The sequence below is a fragment of the Zootoca vivipara genome, chromosome 3, assembly GCF_965207765.1.
Source record: "Zootoca vivipara chromosome 3, rZooViv2.hap1.1, whole genome shotgun sequence".
NCBI lineage: Eukaryota > Metazoa > Chordata > Lepidosauria > Squamata > Lacertidae > Zootoca > Zootoca vivipara.
Window position 1 is genome coordinate 9,599,965 of NC_142586.1, and position 21,292 is coordinate 9,621,256.

At 41.1% G+C, this 21,292-nt stretch overlaps 1 protein-coding gene across 1 annotated transcript in view; it reads left to right on the forward strand.

Moving 5' to 3' along the window:
* Window positions 1-4,037: 4,037 nt before the first annotated feature.
* ETF1 (eukaryotic translation termination factor 1) overlaps window positions 4,038-21,292 on the forward strand; it is a 28,415-nt gene continuing 11,160 nt past the window's right edge. The window contains exons 1-4 of the mRNA XM_035110163.3: window positions 4,038-4,201; window positions 4,448-4,575; window positions 20,877-21,052; window positions 21,136-21,275. Of these exons, the coding sequence (XP_034966054.1) occupies window positions 4,490-4,575; window positions 20,877-21,052; window positions 21,136-21,275 (402 nt within the window). The 5' untranslated portion in view covers window positions 4,038-4,201; window positions 4,448-4,489. The remainder of the gene's footprint in view (window positions 4,202-4,447; window positions 4,576-20,876; window positions 21,053-21,135; window positions 21,276-21,292) is intronic.

Consider the following 21,292-nt stretch of genomic DNA (forward strand, 5'->3'; position numbering starts at 1 on the left):
AAATTTCCCTGGCTTTTGAGCAGTTGCACCTTCCTACTTTCCCTTTTACTGCAATCCTAATGCTACATCTCAACAGTAAAAGACGAGCATAAGGAGGTATAGTTACAAATACTCGTGGCACCTGGTTACAGTGGCCCTGTAGTTATTCAGCCTGATCCCATGTATGCTTTACTGAGGTCACTGGAATTTAAAGCTGCTGTGGGGGCAATCCTATGCCTGCCTCTGCTGGTTTATAAGTAGCATGCCTCAGCTTTGTCTGCTTTGGAAATAAGCAAAACAGGTGACTGAAATGGCTGGAGAAAATTCAAATGGCGCAGAAACCACTGGAAGCATTTTAATAGGCTAAAGGCAAAAAGTCATGCTGGTTCCAGTTGCAAAAGCAAATGCATAAGACAATTTTGCCTTACAGCGGAACCTTGGTTTACAACCATAATCGGTTCCAGAGGTCCGTTTGTAAACCAAAACAGGTTGTAACCCAAGGCACGCTTTCGCCAATGGGGCCTCCCAAAAAAATGGGTTGTGATCCCAAAAAAAAGGTTGCAAACCGGGACACGCACTTCCAGGTTTGATGTGTTTGCAATCCAAAACGTATGCAAACCAAGGTACCACTCTACAATTAACGCTTACTATTTTGTGTAGCCACTGGTTCCACTAAATACCGTAGTGCAGTGTGGTTGGCAACTTCTCTACTGCTTCCAAGGAGCTTAAAGCACCATTTCAGCTTCACAATATTTCTGAGTGGAAAACAAAGATGGGAGATGGTTTGACCAAGAGGAACCAGGTTGTGTTTGTTGCTGGAAGCTAGTTGGGAGTTTCCTGCATCCCTTCCCAACGCTCTACTTGCTGGTTCATAAGCAGAAACTTGCTATGTATGAACCAGGGGTGGACAACAGCACTCTCACACGGTTGAAGACAAATGGAAAGTAATGTAGAGATTTGGCATCCAGGTAAGAGGTAGTGCACACTATATTCCCATGGGGCTCTTGTGACCTTTTTTAAAACATCAGTTAAGTGCTTTTATCAGTAGCAATGCAGGTTCTGGGAGTTGCCACTGAAGAAGTGTACATGCACACGAAAGCTCATACCAATGACAAGCTTAGTTGGTCTCTAAGGTGCTACTGGAAGGATTTTTGTTTGCTTGTTTTGACTTCTCTGGGGAACTTCCATGCGGTCACCAGCATTTGTGTGTTGGCCTTTGAAAATATTGCAGGAGAGCTGTAGGATGAGCTCGGAGAAAAATACCCCACTAGGCGACCCGAGTCAGTTTAGAATGCCTTTCTAAATGGTGAAATATGACGAATCAAGTAGTGGGTTAGGCAAATTCGTGGATGAAAGAAAGATGAGGCCAAAGTCTCAGCTAGATCAGCAGCCTGTTCTCGCAATAAATGCCCTTGGGAAGCCCACAGGTTAGGATATGAACACTATAGCACTCTCTGCTAGCGTTCCTTAGTCCTTAGAGGCACATATTGCCTCAGATACTGCAACTACGTAGTATGCAGCCATAAGGAATGCTAGACATTGAGACTTGTCTTCCATGAATTAGTCTAGTCCAGGCATCCCCAAACTTCGGCCCTCCAGATGTTTTGGACTACAATTCCCATCTTCCCTGACCACTGGTCCTGTTAGCTAGGGATCATGGGAGTTGTAGGCCAAAACATCTGTAGGGCTGCAGTTTGGGGAGGCCTGGTCTAGTCCCCAGTTTAATGGTGTCTGTATTAAATTTATTTATTGTATTGCATTTATATACCACTTTCTCCAAGGCATAGAAGTTGGCAGCCGTTACTTTCTGCACCTGCTACTTATAAGAACTAGATGGAACTTCCACATATACTTTCTAATAGGTTAACCAGGGGCCAAAAAATGAAGGCTATTTTCATGCCCCACTTGTCGACTTTTTTTGGAAATACCAGTTTACCAGCATTCAAAACAGAATGCTGTACTAATTTGACCATTTTTTTTAGGGACCCAGGTGGCGCTGTGGTTAAACCACTGAGCCTAGGGCTTGCTGATCAGAAGGTCAGCGGTTCGAATCCCTGTGACGGGGTGAGCTCCCGTTGCTCGGTCCCAGCTCCTGCCAACCTAGCAGTTCGAAAGCACGTCAAAATGCAAGTAGATAAATAGGAACCGCTACAGCGGGAAGGTAAACGGCGTTTCCATGTGCTGCTCTGGTTTGCCAGAAGCGGCTTTGTCATGCTGGCCACATGACCTGGAAGCTATATGCCGGATCCCTCGGCCAATAATGTGAGATGAGCGCGTAACCCCAGAGTCGGTCACGACTGGACCTAATGGTCAGGGGTCCCTTTACCTTTACCTTTTTAGTCCGACCCAGCAGGACTGTTCATGGGTTGTTTTTTTAAGGCTTATATAGATTCATGGCACATGAATTAGCCTTTGGAGCAAGATAGTCTATCCAGTTTCTATGTTGGCTCAACTCCAAGCATTCTGGGATTACACGGATTGTCTGTACCCATTTCAGTCTGGCTTTTAGCCTGGTTTGGGGACTGAAACACAACTGTTGATTCTAGTAGAGGACATACACAGGCGGAGAAAATAGAAGGAATGCAATACTGTTGCTTCTCTTGAGACAAATAAAATTAAAGTAACAACAGACTTAGCAGCTTTGGATACCAAATGGTGTGATAAGCTTCTAAAGTGGAAATGGGAGTTAATGCTCCACATTTGCTCTGCTCCATGGCACAATTGACACATTATGGAGTACCGCCAGGCTCTTATTTTGTTCAACATGCTTTAATTTATTATTTACTTACTAAATTTCTATACTGCCCTTCATCCAAGGATCACAGGACAGTCCATTCCATCTACATGAAACAGCTGGGCGAGGTTGTTTGGGGATGTCTTTGTGTGTGTGTGTAAATTGCTTTAATGTGCCCCGATATGTCCTTCTGCATTATTTGTAAATTGTAACATAAGCTGCCTTGAAAAATATAAGGCTGTAGGATGAAAATATTTTATTTTAACAAATGAAAACTCACCCTTCATGGACAGAGACTGCACATCTGAGTAGCAGATGAAGTCAAGGGATGACCATGTTACCCTGTTTATGGGCTTCTAAGAAGTCATGGCTGTACTAGATGGGGACTTGGCCTGATGTCATTCTTATGGCAGTACAGGCGCTGCAGACAATCAATGGGGTTTACTACTACTGTGTTGTCCTGCATGCAGGTTTCCTAGAAGCAAATGACTGGAAACAGGATCTCGAAATGGATCTCACAAAGTGTGGTTCTTTTATGACCGAACCACATTAAAAGTGAGGGGAGCATGGTCATGACCAGCTAGCCCAAATTGGATAGCTCTCTGGTAGACTCTTAATCGCAAGGTCATGGGTTCGAGTCCCACATTGAGGAAAAGATTCCTGTATTGCACGTCTAGGAAAAATTTCAAAGGTAGAGGACCCCCTATGCATCGCTACCCATGGCTCCTTTGAATTCCATGTGATCTACGGTAGTCTTAAGTATACTACTGCTTAATCAATGAAAGCAATTACTGTAATATTAATTGGGCTCCCTGGTTTAGCAACAGAAACTTTGGGGAGCGCCTCATTCCAGCTTCTTCCACACGTCGACGTAGCAAATGCTATCGGTCCACCCCGCCCTGCGGAACTCTTGGACGCGGCTACACACGTTCCGCCAAAAAGGCGTGCGCGTCTCCTTTAAAGGAAACGCACCCTGACGCGAAAAACGTCAATGACACGGACAACGCGAGAGCCCCGCATCCTTCCTGCGTGACCTCTCCCGTGGCAGCAAACTACGCCTCCCGGCATGCCGTGCGCTGCGGAAGGTGTGACGGAGCGGGAGGGGGGCGCCTCCGCGGAGCCACCCAACGGAGAGGAAGCTAGGCAGGAAACGCCAACCAATGAAAGGAGGAGAAGTGGCGGAAAGCTCGCTCCTCCGCCTCGCGCACGCGCGTTTCCATCCGTTCCCTCCCCCTCCCCCTCCTTCCCTCTTCCACTGCGTGCGTGCGGGGACCGGAACTGACGTCAGGAGCCCCATGTGAGGCGATTGCAACACATGCAGCGCGGAGGAGAGGAGGAGAGGAGAGGAGGGAGGGGGCGCGAGCGAGCGAGGGAGGCGGAAAGGAAAGGAAGGAAGAAGCCGGTCAGCGACGTCACAGGCGCCGTCGCGAGGAGCCCTTTGCTGCCGTCCGGAGAAGGAAGGGAAGGGAGGCGGCGGCGAGGCCTGAGGTAAAAACGCGCGCGCGCACTCACCCGCCCGTTCTTTCGCCTCAGAGGAGCGCTTGGCTGGGCTTGTGGTGGCCGCACTCCCGGGGTGACGAGAGACCGGGGCGGGCCTAGCCTAGCCTGCGCTGGGAGGGACGGCTTTTACTTTTTCCTCAGCCGAGGCTCCGTTCTCATTTCTGTCTCTTTTTCCCTCTCTCTCTCTCTCTCTCTCCGTGTGGCGGCGGCGGCCTTGGCGGTTGACTTGAACAGCCGCAGGGGGGGCGGTGGAGGAGGAGGAGGAGGAGGGAGAAGATGGCGGACGATCCCAGCGCTGCCGACAGGAACGTGGAGATCTGGAAGATCAAGAAGCTCATCAAGAGCCTCGAGGCGGCGCGCGGGTAAGGGCGGGGAAGGGCCTGGGCTCTCTCGCCGGGGGTGGGGGTGGAAGAAACCTTCAGTTTCGGATTATAAAGGGGGAGGGGATGGAACGAGTCGCTTCACCTCCCCTCCCCCACCAAAAATAATAATAATCACCTCTGTATAGAAAACTTAAAATTTCAGGGAGAAAGCCAGGTTGAAGTATTCTCTCCCTCCCCCCTTTCAAAACTGGGTTGGTTCGCTCCTGTATGGAGAACTATTCAGTCGTCACCTGTGTGGAAACCTTCAACCCCCCCCCCCCTTTTCAGACAGCTATAAAGCGATTCAGTTCAGACATATGGGTGCCCCCCTCCCAACGAGTTAGGCCTTTCTTCCTGTTGCCTCTGTTTTTGAGAGGCCGAGATCCATATGGAGCTACAGGTGCATAGAAGGCAAGGGGAAGGGTTGTGGGTTTGTCCCGGTTGGGCACCTAAGAAGAGAAAGGTGAATGTTTTGAGTGCCCAGTTCCCAACCTTTCCTCCCTAAACAAAGAATGTGAAGCATGTGGGTTCGCGTGACTTGGGCCCTGCTTCAAAGGCCGTATTTAGCTTTGTCTCTTGGTATCAAGAGTCATCTTACCCCTACACCCCACCCCATCCCCTGCATTTCATCATCTGGAGTGGAGACATTCCACTATCCTGGGTTTCTTTAAATTTTTCCATTCTTAGTAGAGAGGTGTTTATAGGTGAGGTGCAGTTCTCTGCCCTGTGTTGTCTCTGGCTACATTGTTCCACTTTCACTGAATTACATGCTATGGCTTGCTTGGTAGTCACACTCACCTGTGAAGGAGGAGTGGCTTTTAAAAAAACCCACACTAGCGTCTTAGTTTATAAAGAGATTGATTTTGGGCCAAAAATTCAGCCTCATGATTATAAAGCTATGTTTCCTTATGCAGTTTTCCTTCCCTTCTCACTGTATTGTACAAATTTGGATGACTATTTTTTGTGCTTAGTTTTTCCTAATAAAGAACTGTAGTATTTTTATGAAGGCCTGCAAATGAGATTATCAGGGGGTCACCAGGTAATAGTAGCCTTTGTGGCAGTTGCTTTTATTTCAGAGCTCTGAAGTTCTCCATGCACTGAAGAGAGTGGGAGTCTCACTTTATACTGGTTGGGAAGAACAGGGTATGCCTATTTCTTCCTCCCTACATACATGGATGACTTGATAGAGGGGAGGTGCTGTGCTTTGGTGATACTGGATTGTCTCTCAAGCCTATCATGAAGTGAGAGTGATGCCTGCCTTCTGAATTATCTGTGTGCCAGAGGACTTGGAAGTGGTGTGAATTTAGTGGGGATCACACATAGTGGCTCACTATAAAAGCCAGCCGGAATTGGTTGGCCCTTCAGGAGGGAGACTACTTAGCTATAAATTCTATGCATACCACCTGCATATTCCTGAATTACAGGGGGTTGGACTAGATGAGCCTTCAGATCCCTTTCAACTCTATAATTGTATGATCCTGTGATTCTTCAGCTGCCAAAGAAAAGCATAGACCAGACCAATTACCCTCCTAGATTCACATGGGAACTTTACATTTGCCGCTTTGCTGTGTGTTTTGTAATGAAGTTAAATCAATCCCCCGCCCCCATTTTTTTTTGCCCTTGTAGGTTTTTATGTATTGAGCTGAAAGCATGTAATATGACAGACAGTCTGGTTTTGGGAAAAGACACATGGTACCCACACATGAGTGCTCTGTTCATTAAACTCTTGCTCTCATTTTAGAATTAAATGAAGTTAGTTGGAAACTTGTGCAGATTATGCCTTTATATCATTGATAGCATTCTCAGAAACATTTTTCTTGTTACCTTACTTTGTGTATGCCCAGCCTCATGGCTCCGAATACAAGTAGAATATTTAATAAAGGAGCTGGACACTTTAGCTCTTCATTATGGATTTATTGTACCTTGTTTGGAGTCTATAGTTAAATCCCAGTGGTATAGCAGATCTAGTAGTCTGATTCAATGGCAACTGCTTATGTCTAATGAGAAATTACTGGCTCTTCAGTATATTAGCAATTATTCCTCATACAGAGAGTGCAAACATTAATTTTATAGGCAACCATACATTTTCCATGTTGGAGGATTATGTGAAATTGGAATCCACATGCCAGAGAGACATGCTACTGATTTCTGCTGGCACTTAATGTGCTGCCACTGAAAAGAAGTCTGTATTGAACATGTGTCAGGGAGACAAGGAATGCAAATTGTTTACAAGCTCCAAGTGTTTGTAGCAGCCTGGGAAGTGAGGTGGAAATTCTCTTAGATTGTAGTGGCCAACATCAGGATACAAAGTGCCACAGTGTCTTGCACAAAGAAACTCCCTCCTTCTGGTGACAGACATCTAAAAAGCCTTTCCGAAGGTTGAAGTGCTCTGTGAATGTGTACTGGGTTGCCTGGATCCCACCCACTGGTTAATTGTTGATAATGAGAATTTCTGTGTTGGTAGTTGATTGGATACTCTTTCCAGATAGTAAACTTTGATAGCAGTCAAAAAGCAACATGAGAAGGTCTGCTTATTGTTGCTAATGCTTGTTGTACTGAATTTTAGGTTGCCGAGGCTTCAGGTTGACATTTCTGGAATATGGTGTTAACAGTCTCACAAGCAAATAATAAGGGCAATAGGAATGTCTTGTGTTTTTTCAAAATAAAAAGGTAACTGTGAAAACTGAAAAGTCAAGAAGGAACGATCCAGGATGGTGTCTTTCATTGTGTGGAATGTGCCACACAGCACTGGGACTTTTAAAGTGATTGTGTGTACAGTGGTACCTCGACTTACAAACGACTCAACAACCGAATTTTTCGACTTACGAATGGGGGTAATGGCTGCGTGCTTATGAATGTCTCGACATCCGGTTTTAGATAGGGATTTTTTGACTTACGAATTTTTAGATAGGGTTGCTTCGACTTACAAATTTTTCCATTTCCAATGCATTCCTATGGGAAATTGCGTTTCCAATGGCGTTTTTTGACTTAGAAATTTTTCGACCTACGAAGGTGCCTTCGGAACGGATTAAATTCGTAAGTCGAGGTACCACTGTATCTGAAGTAGGAGCAGCTTCCAAAACACCACATGTAGGATATTCTGTCTATGAATCCCATGTGTTTTTTTTGTGTGTGTGTGGCATTGCATACTCCATATGGCCTTGTTGCCATGTATCAAAATTTTAATAAACATTACATTCCAGTAACATGCCTGATTAGATTTCGCTGCTAATTTGGGGAAAAGGCTGGAAGAAAATTTTTGAGGTTGAGGCTCTGAGTTTTGAATATTATGTAGCAAAAGGTTACACAGTCCTTACAGCTCTGCCCTCACCTTCAAGTATAGATGAACTTGCCCAAATTTTTGGCCAAATTAAAAAGAATAGTATCAGAAATCATAACCAGTGTTAGAAACTGAGATATGAAAACTAGGAGCTGAATGGCACCTTAAACCTAGGTTATGGGCGCAACAACGGAATGTCTAGGCACACTTTTTTTGTAACAAGAATAGAAAGCTGAAAGTGAACAAACTGCAGCTAAAATATTTTTGAGAGGGTCTCTTCTCCAGTCTTCAGAGAGTAGCTGGAAGGCAGAGAAAGGTCCTCTTTTCCTTCCACTCTGCAGTTTTAATCTGAAATCTTAAGCACAGTACTGTGCCGAGAGTTCAGAAACTGTTTTACACTTGGTATGTTTATAAAAAGAAAAGGCCATGACCCGAAGAAGACTCGAGACAGATCCTAATGTTAATTTTTCAAACTCTGGCTTTTTAGAAGATGTGTATATATAGCTGAGGATAATTGCATAACCTTTGCATGCTGCTGTGAGTCCTGCTTGGAGGAACTGGGCTTATTGTTTGTGGTGAACTTGCTGAACTTGTACCCAGTTAAGTGCATGTTAGGATTAAGATCATTTTTGAATGTGCTGTGTCTTGTGGGAAAAGTCTTTCTCATGTCTCTTTACTTTACAATTTTCTAATGCCTAGCAACTGGTGTTAGGGTACAGATTACTGCAGGAGCAAAATGGTCTCTCAGTTTACTGCATTCCAAAATGTGGAGGTTTAGATTAAATAGGAAACTTACAACTTTTTTTGACAAGTGGAGAGTCTTGTGCTTTATGAAGTCACGCAGCCCAAAGCATCTCTGGGCTTTGTGTGCAGCATCGGTTAATTAACATACTATGCTGATGATTTTGACTTCTATCAGCTCAGGCTGTTGGCTCTGCGGAAGAACATTGCAGGTTTTCTTTGAAATTTTTGTATTCTGACAAAAATACAAGTACCGGGGGGGGGGAGGCAAGTGTAGAAAAAATAGAGAGAATGGGTTTTGAATGTGAAGGTGATTGGCTATTGTACTGCTTTGCAGAAGATAAAATACTTGTGTGAGCGGCTCCTTGTGTGATCAGAAAAGGCAGTTCTGCTCATACATGGAGGTAGGTGTCCCTGATTTTAGTCAACCATCACTACTCTCCTCTAAGTGTGACCCCCTACACCACATCCTGTTCCATTTCTGAGGGTCCCTGAACCCTTGGGATCACCTGGAAGCGGAGCACACAGGGCTGCAAGAGGAAGGAAATGGCAGTCCCAATTTTACAAGCAGTACTCTACTGGTGATCCTTAGGAGGCACCCCATGTTTGTTAACTGTTAATATACCAGTACAGGATGACAGTTTTAGGTACACTTATTAGAACATATAAGTTACTGTGATGATAGACATAATGAAAGTATGTCTCTATACAGTATTGACAGTGGTAGCAGATTTTCTGCTTGTTAAAAAAATTGGAAAACTATCTGATAATCCTAATTCAATTGGAATCTGAATATGTTTGTACTGAGTTTCAGTTACCTCACCCCCTCCTGCCCTTTCTCCACTATTTACAAATAAATAATGTGTGAGACACCAACACACATTATATATACAGTATATAATTCCTTGCATTCTCAGAGTAGAGATATTGAAATTGCAGGATTTAAGTTAGCTCTGACTTAGTTGGATACAGCTCTGTTTCCTGCCTTCCCCATGGCCGGTGGGGGGGGGGAAGCAAATTGCATCTTTGAAACTACTCAGTGTCATTTTTTGAAATGAAATAAATCCCTTTATGGAAAACTTTAAAACACTCATCATTGCCTCAGGTTTTAGGAACCAGAAAATTGAGGTAGAGCTCATCGGTATATTACTCAAGCCTTGGCTTTAGGGCCCCTATTGCTAAGAAAACGGATGATGGTTTTGTAGCTGCCAAGCATCACATGCCTAATTTTGCTTGCTGCTGCTTTCTGTTGAATCCAGCCACTTTAAAGCCCAGGTGGAGTGATATTAGATGGAAAGTATCAGTTAACCCTTAATTTAAAATAGTGGCAGAAGGGGGAAACACTGTTTATTAAGTCAGTTGACAAACTTTCATAGGCTAGATTCTTATTTCAGACCACCAATTTCCAGTTCCAAATGCAACAGTGGCCCAGTTCACATGACAGAATTATTGATTTAATAAAGAATAATACTATGGAGGTCATTATTTTTGCTTGTTCTAGTATCTATGTTGTGTTTTTATATTGTAAATTGCCCTGTGATCTTCAGATGAAGGGTGGTATAGAGATATAATAAGTAATAAATAAATAATAATAAACCATTGTTGATAGTATACCATACCATAATCTTGCCTGCTTTGCTTCTCCCCTCTTGCCTGTGGTAGAATGAATTATTATTACTGCCAAACAGCCAGCATACGCATGTCGTATGGTAGAAACAATCTGTAATCCCCGGTTTAGTGTTGCATTCAATCCAGAAATTGTAGTTTGTTTCACTCCAAATAAACCACAATAATTGATTCAGTCATAAAGCTAAATCAGGGGTCTTGACTTGTTTCTCCTGTGTGGTGGGTGGTGTGGAGCAAACCTGGCAAGACAAGCAAAGTCCATGCCCCAACAATTAAGATCAAACAGTAATCCTATACTCAATTTCTTTTACTGCACACTACTGCTAGATAGGCAGTATATTACATCCTGCTTACTTTAATCATTACATTCATCATTGAGAATATTGCCAAAGGAGCTATAAAACCACAACAAATAATATTTACTGCTTGGATTTAATGGTACAATTGTTTCAAATCTTATACAATCCTCTGTTCCATTAAGTGGTCCAATAAACAATAGCCTTTTTCAGGAGTACAAATACTGGATTTTTTTAATTGAACAGTTTGAAGAAATCACATGGAAATTTTATTAGCTGTCCTGCTGAATTTGGAGTGGGACTGTGGTAAATGTAGAAGGATAGGAAGCCATACAAAGCACTGTACAGTCATACCTCGGTTTAAGTACGCTTCGGTTTGAGTACTTTCAGTTTACTCCGTGGGCCCATCTGGAACGGATTAATCCACTTTCCATTACTTTCAGTGGGAAAGTTCGCTTCAGGTTAAGTACGGACTTCCAGAACCAATTACACTCATACTTCAGGTTAAGTACGCTTCAGTTTAAGTACTCCGCGGACTGTCTGGAACGGATTAATCCACTTTCCATTACTTTCAATGGGAAAGTTCGCTTCAGGTTAAGTACCTCGGTTTAAGAACCAATTGTGTACTTAAACCGAGGTACCACTGTAGTCCTGACTCCACACATATTCATATAGAGGTATCATATATAGTCTTTCCACACATATTCATATATCTGAAGTACAGGGAATGTCTTAAAGTTTATGGAACACAGATATCGATATCCAGAACAAAAGTAAAATGCATAGCCTCTTGTTGGGAACTGCCTGATTGCCAGGTTGCACTCTTTATTTCCAAGATGTCTTCAGAGGATAGTGGTTGGACTTGGGAGTTAACCTATGGGGAATTGCACAGTTTCAAATTGGCTCCTATGTTCAGTATCTATATAAAGCTACTGAGAAGGACTTTCTGGAGGTTTGGAGTGTGGTGTCGTTGATGTACTAAAGACATCCAGCTCTATTACTCTCCTGTGACCCAGAAGCAATAGTAGTATGTCTGATGAGACTAGATAAACTTGAATCCAGACAAACACACATTCTTTTGAATGGAGCTGCATTCTACTTGAAGCACCAGGTACTATCTTTTTTGCAGATTAAATTGCTGTATCAACTATGCTCACACCTAGAGAAGCAAGATCTAGGAAGTTTAATATACTCTTCTTGATTTGAGATGGTTGGAATTAAGTGGCATATAATTTATAAATAGTTGAAATAAATTAGCATATTGACACTTGACATGGAATTGATTCCAAAAACTGTTTGGAAGATATATTGAATACGGAAGTGGGTACTGAGTTTTTAACTAAGATTACTTATGGAGGGCCCACAACTTTGCTGAGGAAGCTCCACATGTTGCAAATTCACTAAAGGATGCAACCCAGCATGGCTTTTAAGTGGTGAGGGAAAAAGTGTCCTACATTTTTTCAAAGCTTTTCTTTGGTCCACGCAACTCTGGGGTTATGTTCCAAGGCACTGTGCATTTCAGTGAAATTGTGTTTATTTGAAACACCATTGTAAAAGCCTGCAAACACCCTGTGCTGCTGCTTTTTGTGACATTTTTCGGTCATTTCCAGTTTCACCGCATATTGGATGCGCCTAAAATGGTTGTTGCCTGTACAGTGGTACCTCTACTTACGAATTTAATGCGTTCCGAACGCACATTCGTGAGTCGAAAAAATTTGTAAGTTGAATCCCATAGGAATGCATTGGGAGAAAAAATCCGTAAGTCGAAGCAACCCTATCTAAAAAATCGTAAGTAGGAAAAATCCTATCTAAACCGCATCCAAGATGGCGGACGGAGCTCCGTTCGGAAGTAGAAACATCTGTAAGTAGAGTTATTCATAAGTAGAGATACCACTGTACTCTTGAGTTGCCCAGCAGTAGGCTTCCCCCCCCCCCCATGTGACTGCTTTGATTGGAAGCTTGCAGGATGGTTGTGCCATTCTGGTTGTGCTTCTCTGAACAGGAACCACATTAAGGTGCATGCTGATAGCCTCCTAGCAGATCAGAGCTTTGGACTCTTATAAGGTTTGGAGACGGGAAGTTGAAATTCAGATATTTAGAAGAGAAAGCCATAAACGTAAGATGGGGAGGCATGTTGATAATCTGTTTATCCATAACAGCCTTGGCCAACCTAGTGCCCAACTTGTATCATCCCCAGCATGGCTGTGATGTCACACGAAGCCTCATTTGGAGAAGACGTGTGTTCTGTTCACTTGAAGTGCCACTTATTTTTAGTACAAATACTGACTGCTCTTTTGTCTGCCTTCGGAGAGTCTGGTCTCACTGGCTGATGTAGTTGCTTCCTTACTCTTTCATAGAGGAGCTGCATTACCTAATGTTTTTTCCTGTTTAGTGCTGATGGCAGGAATGATGTTAGCAACTCTTTTGGAATGCAACTTCCAAAGTGACCCTTCTCAACCAATTGCCTACCCATTCCTTCATATTTATTTAAATATTTATGAATCACCTGTAATTATATATCTCTAAGTGAGTATATACTCACCTCCATTCTTCAATGTGCTTTTAAAAAAACGTTTTATTTTACACAAGCAATAGGTTGGCTAGAAAACACAGAAACTTATGTTTTGGTATTAGCGTGCTTAACTTGCACATTTTGGGGTGTTGGAAAGTAGGCCTCGTTTTTGTGGGGAGCTTAATGAGAAAGTTATATCAGAGACAGATCATGTGTTTTTGTCTTTAGTAATTTCCATTTGTGCATGAGCAGTTTTATAAATAAAATGTTCTACCTTGGTCTATGTTTCCCAGAATTATTTTGCCAGTGCCTTCTGTTTATATCATATCTGAGGGTATCCAACAAAGCAGGGTGGATTTGATTTAAATCAAACTGATTTAAATCACGATTTAAATCACTAGTCAGTAAGGCTTGATTTAAATCATAGTTGATTTAAATCATAAAGACTAATTCTTGCTGGTATAACTTTATTATGCAAGTAGATGAAGATTTTTAGAATAACAACTTTTCATATTAGTTTTTTTATCCCCAGTTTAATAGGTTAATCATTCATATTTGGACAACTTTACTGTTGTACTTAGGAAGGAGAAAAATAATCATTACCTTAATAATAACAATTTAAATAGATTTATTCAACTGAAACAATAACATTTCAGCAAATGTTATTTGCTTAAACAAACATCCATGTTTGTTAACTAATTTGGCTAAACAAAAACAAAATATATATATTTTAAGAAACTTAGACTGTCAGCCCAGCCTACACATGAAAAACTTAAATACTGTCCAAACAATGAGAAAAATATTGTTTCTACTCTATTCACTGAACTTCTTGAAACTTAGCACTGAAGGGGTTGCTTCTGTATTCATAGGTTTGTAGAACAATAGGATTAAGGTCTTTTTCTCAACTCTGTTCATGTTATAACATTTTTGCTGTGAAGAAGAGGCATGTGATCTCTGTTGAGTCAAATTCAGTTTTGAGAACTGCAAAAGTAAACCAAGCACCTGTGATAATATCTTGTAGGCAGAGAAACTGCCCAATAATCTTACAAAAACCTCTGGAAGAGGTGAATGGATTAATGGAATTTGTTTACCCCAAAAATTAAACATATACAACCTTATACTACATAATTAAAAAAACTAATCTTTATTTCATGATGGAATAGCCTTTGGATGGTAATATGTTTTCCTCAAAAAGCATTTTATTTAAAAAAATCCAATTTAAATCAAAAAAATCGATTTAAATCAAAAAAATCCGATTTAAATCAAAAAAATCCGACATAGGTTTAAATTGCTATTTGTGAAGCTCCTTGGGTGGTTGTGGGGAACCCCTCAGTTGTGGAACAGTAAGAAGTGTGGTTTTGTACTATAAAGTGTTTTGAAGACACCTTTTGGCAATCCATAGAATGACCTCATGAGCTCTTATTTAGTCATTTGTTTCATAATTTAATTATTAAATAATAAGCAGTGCTAATTGCAATTGTATGACTGCCCAATAGCAAATGTTCTCTTGTTGGCTCATGATTTTTTGATTTTTTTAAAGAAATGCAGTATTGAAAAAGCATAAATGAATTCTAGTGGAGAAAGTAGAACAGATAAAACAAATACACAATATAACACAAATTATAAATGGAGGCGCCCAGATCATTGAGCATATGTTGTTTAAAAGAGCTGAGTGACTAAAAAAGACCACAAGAATGATGCTGGGCACATTTCTCTGGAGAGGCTCTTCCTTAACTGATGTATGTTTCTCCTGGTTTTTCACTTGTAACACACGAGAGAGAGAGAGCGCTAACAATTTTGATCCTAGAAAGGCTGAACATTATTTTTGGTAGTTTCTAAAGATATTTTACCATTAGCCTGTGTTGTAATTGTACATGTTAGATAGCCTGAGTTCTAGTTAATCAACATACAGTGTTTGATTACTGAAGCCAACTGAGGATTCCAAGTTGTCTGAATAATTGACAGTATTCAGGGATCCGTTTCTAGAGCACTGAAACTACGGAATGCTGAAAGTTAATCTGAAACTTGATTAAGACAGCACAGATCTGTTATCAGTGATCTTGATCACAGTTTGTTCTGATAAGATATTTAACCAGCAGATGGCAGCAGTGTATTCCACGAGATGGCAATTGGTATCCTTTTTTAAAATGACATAAGGTAAAGGTAAAGGTACCCCTGACCATTAGGTCCAGTCATGACCGACTCTGGGGTTGCAGCGCTCATCTCGCATTATTGGCCGAGGGAGCCGGCGTACAGCTTCCAGGTCATGTGGCCAGCATGACAAAGCCGCTTCTGGCGAACCAGAGCAGCACACGGAAACGCCGTTTACCTTCCCGCTGGAGCAGTACCTATTTATCTACTTGCACTTTGACGTGCTTTCGAACTGCTAGGTTGGCAGGAGCTGGGACAGAGCAACGGGAGCTCACCCCGTCACTGTGATTCAAACCGCTGACCTTCTGATCAGCGAGCCCTAGGCTCTGGGTTTAACCCACAGCACCCGCATCCCATCAAAAAATGACATAAGGAAGTGAAAAAACTATTCTGTCATTGAAGTGATTTTTCATTGCATCCTTGAGTAGTTAGATGTAGAAATTGGCTTGTGTGAAGTGGCTGTAATGTGATGTAGCTGCTAAGGGATACTGTATCTAAGTGGAAATTTAAGATAAGATAACAGGTTGTGTGTCCCCCCCCCCCCAACTGAAGTATATACCGATAGATTTGGAATTTTTTGAAAAGTTACAAGAAACTCGACCCAACTGTAGAATAATATGGTACAGTACAAACTTTTTAAATGGCTATTCTAACAATTAGTATCTTGAAGTCACTGAAAGTGCTTTCATGGAGTTTCTAATCTAATTTGCTATAGCAGTAAGACTGCCATGTAGTTTTCATACTGTCTGCACCTTGTCTGAACTACAAAACACATTTTAGCACCCTGCAGTAATAGGTTCAATATGTGGATGGTTTCATACAACTTCTATATATATAAAAATGTAGGCATTGCGCACGCAGAGGTCACAGCCTTTCTCTGTAACCGCTGAACCAAATTGCATCAAATTAGGACAAAGCGTATCGCCCATCAGTGAGGGATCTGGCCTAATTTTTTTTTCCAAAAAAGCACAGCTTTCAAATCTTAAAGAGTGATTAAACACAAAAAAAGGTGGCGCACAAATTAGACATCACCAGCAAAAGCTCTGAAGGGCGGCGCCAAATAATGACATCATCAACCAAGCAACTGAAACCACCAAGGCGGTCATTACCAGACCTCTAAGCCGCTGCCAGGCTGCTAGGCCCCCACTAGACGCGGGGGGGGGGAGAGAGGGCGAGCGCCCGGATCACAGGACGCAGCACGGCCTTTGTTTTATGTAGGCCCCTGCCAGGCCCCACTAGGCCCCAAGGGGGGGATAACCCACAGCAACACATGTTGGGGCACGGCAAGGGGTTTTTACTTTAAAATTTAGCGGGGTGTTGTGTCACATGTGAGGCTCCGGTGGCCATTTTTAAGTAAGGGCAGTCGTGCCCCTTTTAACCTAGGCTTTATACTATGGCTGATTGCAAGCCTATGCATCTTTAAAAACAGGGTGGATAAAAATCAATGATTTTTTTAAAAAAATCAAAAAAATCGGATTTTTTTGATTTAAATCGGATTTTTTTGATTTAAATCGATTTTTTTGATTTAAATTGGATTTTTTTTAAATAAAATGCTTTTTGAGGAAAATATATTACCACCCAAAGGTTATTCCATCATGAAATAAAGATTAGTTTTTTTAATTATTAGAATAAGGTTGTATATGTTTAATTTTTGGGGTAAATAAATTCCATTAATCCATCCACAATGTCATGCTCTTTCAGAGGTTTTTGTAAGATTATTGGGCAGTTTCTCTGCCTACAAGATATTATCACAGGTGCTTGGTTTACTTTTGCAGTTCTCAAAACTGAATTTGACTCAACAGAGATCACATGCCTCTTCTTCCCAGCAAAAATGTTATAACATGAACAGAGTTGAGAAAAAGACCTTAATCCTATTGTTCTACAAACCTATGAATACAGAAACAACCCCTTCAGTGCTAAGTTTCAAGAAGTTCAGTGAATAGAATAGAAACAATATGTTTCTGATTGTTTGGAGTGGACAGTATTTAAGTTTTTCATGTGTAGGCTGGGCTGACAGTCTAAGTTTCTTAAAATATATATATTTTGTTTTTGTTTAGCCAAATTAGTTAACAAACATGGATGTTTGTTTAAGCAAATAACATATGCTGTAATGTTATTGTTTCAGTTGAATAAATCTATTTAAATTGTTATTATTAAGGTAATGATTATTTTTCTCCTTCCTAAGTACAACAGTAAAGTTGTCCAAATATGAATGATTAACCTATTAAACTGGGGATAAAAAACTAATATGAAAAGTTGCTATTCTAAAAATCTTCATCTACTTGCATATTAAAGTTATACCAGCAAGAATTAGTCTTTATGTAGAAAACTATGATTTAAATCAAGCCTTACTGACTAGTGATTTAAATTGTGATTTAAATCGTGATTTAAATCAGTTTGATTTAAATCAAATCCACCCTGTTTAAAAACAACAACTATGCACTTTCTTTCCCCAGTTTAAGTTCTCAGATATTTGCAGTGGCCAATCTCTCCCCCCCCCCCCCGATTTACAATCTCCTATCTTCCCCTTGCCACCTCCTGGGTTTTTTATGGAACCGAACAGCTCGGGCGCTTCGGAACTTGCCTTTTGTTGCTATGGGGCTGTGGGTCTTCGCTATTTGATTCCCCCCCCCCGGTCAGGATTATTAAAGTAGTTCTCTGGGTTCTCTGGGTCACCTACTCCAAAATTAGAAAATCCAAATAACAAACACACACACACACACACACAACCCCCCCAAACACACAACAACGCCCAAATCATACAATATCCACCAAAATAAATGGCAACCCCAAAAATACAATTAAACGATAATAAATTCTGCTTCTCATGTTCTTATTTAAAATAATAATAATCTAAATATATAAAAATGTTCACGATGTGTGTGCAGGGGCCAGTGTGTGGGGATACAGGGGGGAGGAGACAACACTCCCCGGGGGAAACAGAGGGAAGGGTATCCTACCAAAACACAGGGATGAGCCAGGGGGTTGGAGGGAGGAGGGGCGGGATACGTCATGGATCTGGACAGGGTGGGGGGAATCACAGGGATGACCCACAGCAATGCGTGGCCGGGCCAGCTAGTTTTATATAAGATGTAAATTTATATAGATAAAGTGTCATAAATGGTCTTGCCTTAAAAAATAAAAAAATCACCTGACGCAGCTGAATCATTTATTGTACTAGTCTCATGGTATAGGTGCTGTAAAGTGCACTACAGTGAAAATCCACATACAGTGGTACCTCTACTTACGAATAACTCTACTTACGAATGTTTCTACTTACGAATTTTTAGTTAGGGTTGCTTCTACTTACGAATTTTTTCTCCCAATGCATTCCTATAGGATTCGACTTACAAATTTTTTCGACTTACAAATGTGCGTTCAGAACGCATTAAATTCGTAAGTAGAGGTACCACTGTATCTGAATCAAAAGGAGTAGGTCTGGCGACTTCCTCTGTCCATCATAGCCAATGTTAGAAAATGGGATAAAAAAGCTAGGTGCCCAATGGGACCTGGGTTGTGGGCACTTAAACAGAAGGTATAGTCATTTGGTGGGTGGGGGGCAGCAACACTTTTTATTTACTATTTTTATAAGCATGAACTAATACACAATTCACATAAGTGACACATTTTTAAGATCACAATTTTAACAGAAATTGTTAATAAATGTTTAATTTGGTGTTTACAATAAAAAAATATTGGTAGCATACTTCAGTTTCCGAAACACTCTACTCTTTATTGTTATACTCCTTAACATATTGTCTATCCTTAACATATACCGTGAAGCTTCAAAGCACATACATTTCAGTATTCCTTGAGTGTCAGCCAGGCACAAAAATTGGCACTGATACCTTTTAAGATTGAGAATCTTTAGGTGCAAAATGTGCCTGGTGCCCTGCTAGTTTTGAACCCTAATTGTAGCTATGATGGTTGGGAGAGCAAAGACAGAAAAGACAAGAGTGTTATCTTACTGCTAGTGACTGACATATTAAGAGCTTGCATTTTGTAAGCATAGTTAAATTTTTAATGTACTAGAAATTTTCTCTCCCCAATATCTGTGTGGGTTAGTTGACAAGGAGAAAGGTGGAGATTTTGGGGGTTGTGCTTGTTTAAACAATTCAGTAAACTAAAAAAATGAAAATTACTGAAGCATGTGGTGGGCTTGTCCCATTGTTAGATTTGCATTCCTGGCTGCTGTTATGAGTCTTTCTCATAAAAATATGTCACTATAGAACTCCCATATGCCAGGACATTCTATCCTACCTGTGTAGGCTTGCTCTCTCATTGAGTACAAGGTACTTGTTATGAGTCAGACTTCTTGTCCTAAATTCAGGGTGAGGAGAAGTAAATACTGTATATTCAATTTGATCTAATATTTGGGGTGCTTGAATTACACATCTTATTTTGACTTTATTGTACAGCTTTCCTAGCAATCTTGCTAGCCCTAGCACTTAAAGCAAACAGAATAAGTTGCAGTACAAATCTTTTGTCAGACTTTTAGATGTCAGGTTAAGACTTTTTTTATTTACTAAAGCATTTTTTAAAAAATTCCATACCCAGGCATGTTTTGTGGTTTTATCTGTTGTCTCTTGGGACTACATTTTATTGTATTGTGAATGATATGGCTCACTGCTGTGACATGTGGTCCAGTGAAGGGAGGTATAGAAATGTCTTAAAACACATAAAACTCCCCTCTGCGTGCATTTGGAAGCTTGCTACTACCTAAGAGATAATAATTTTTAGAAAATAACACTAATAGAAGTATGCAGCCTCCAAAGGCTATTTGAGTTGCCCATTCTCTTTTGCCCCTTACATTGGAAGGAACCGGCTAGGAAGTTAAGGCATTAATGCCTCATAAAGCATATAGACTTCAGGGATGAAAATACCTGAAGAAAGATTTGGTGTTTCTCAAGATGCAGTAGCCTCAAAATTTCCTTTGCCTTCTGGGTTGGTCCTTTCAGTTCAGATAAGGCAACGTTAAAGGTATAGGGACTATTTCTGTTTGGCTCAAAACAAATCAGAATAAAAATGTGCTTCTCTTCATAAACATTCAGAATTTGTGATGAAACCTTTAAATATTCTTACCATAAATATTAGGAACTCCTTAATAACTGGTGGAAATTCCTTTAGACAAAGACGAGAACGACAAATAAAGTTGTGGGAGCTAACTTTGTCATCGAGTCTTTATAACAGCTATACTATGGTAGTATGTTCTAAGACAGGCTTCCTCAACCTCGGTCCTCCAGATGTTTTGAGACTACAATTCCCATCATCCCTGACCACTGGTCCTGCTAGCTAGGGATCATGGGAGTTGTAGGCCGAAAACATCTAGAGGGCCGAGGTTGAGGAAGCCTGCTCTAAGAGGTAGCCTTTTACTCCCCCTGTTTTAAATTGAGGGGCAGCCAGCTTCAGTCCACAGCTTGATTCTGGGACTGCAGATCAGGTGAGTTTGACCCAGAAGGCATGGCTGCTATTCACTGTATAGAACATTACCAATTTGGTGTGTACATAGGCTCGTAGTAGTCCTGTGGTACTATAAGCAAGAGGCCTGCATGGAAGGCCTTATTTCCAAAAGGATGTTGCAAATAATGGAAAGAGAATTAGTCTTGAACTTCTGAGATTAGTTTTGGGCATGTTTTCTTCCAGGCCTGAAGTCACACAACTTGTGTTAACATAGTTTCATTTCCTTCTTCCCTAGCAATGGCACCAGCATGATATCATTGATCATTCCCCCCAAAGACCAGATTTCACGAGTAGCAAAGATGTTAGCGGATGAGTTTGGTACAGCATCAAACATTAAATCTCGCGTGAATCGCCTTTCAGTCCTCGGCGCCATTACATCTGTACAGCAACGGCTAAAACTTTATAACAAAGGTAAAAATTTATTCTGCTTACTTTATGAATAACTTTGTGCTTGCCTTGGCATCATCTAAGGTTGCACCCTGTGCTTTTTACAGTACCTCCAAATGGTCTTGTTGTATACTGTGGAACAATTGTGACAGAAGAAGGAAAGGAGAAGAAAGTGAACATTGATTTTGAACCTTTCAAACCAATAAATACATCGTTGTATTTGTGTGATAATAAATTCCATACAGAGGTAAGTTTCATTTTGCA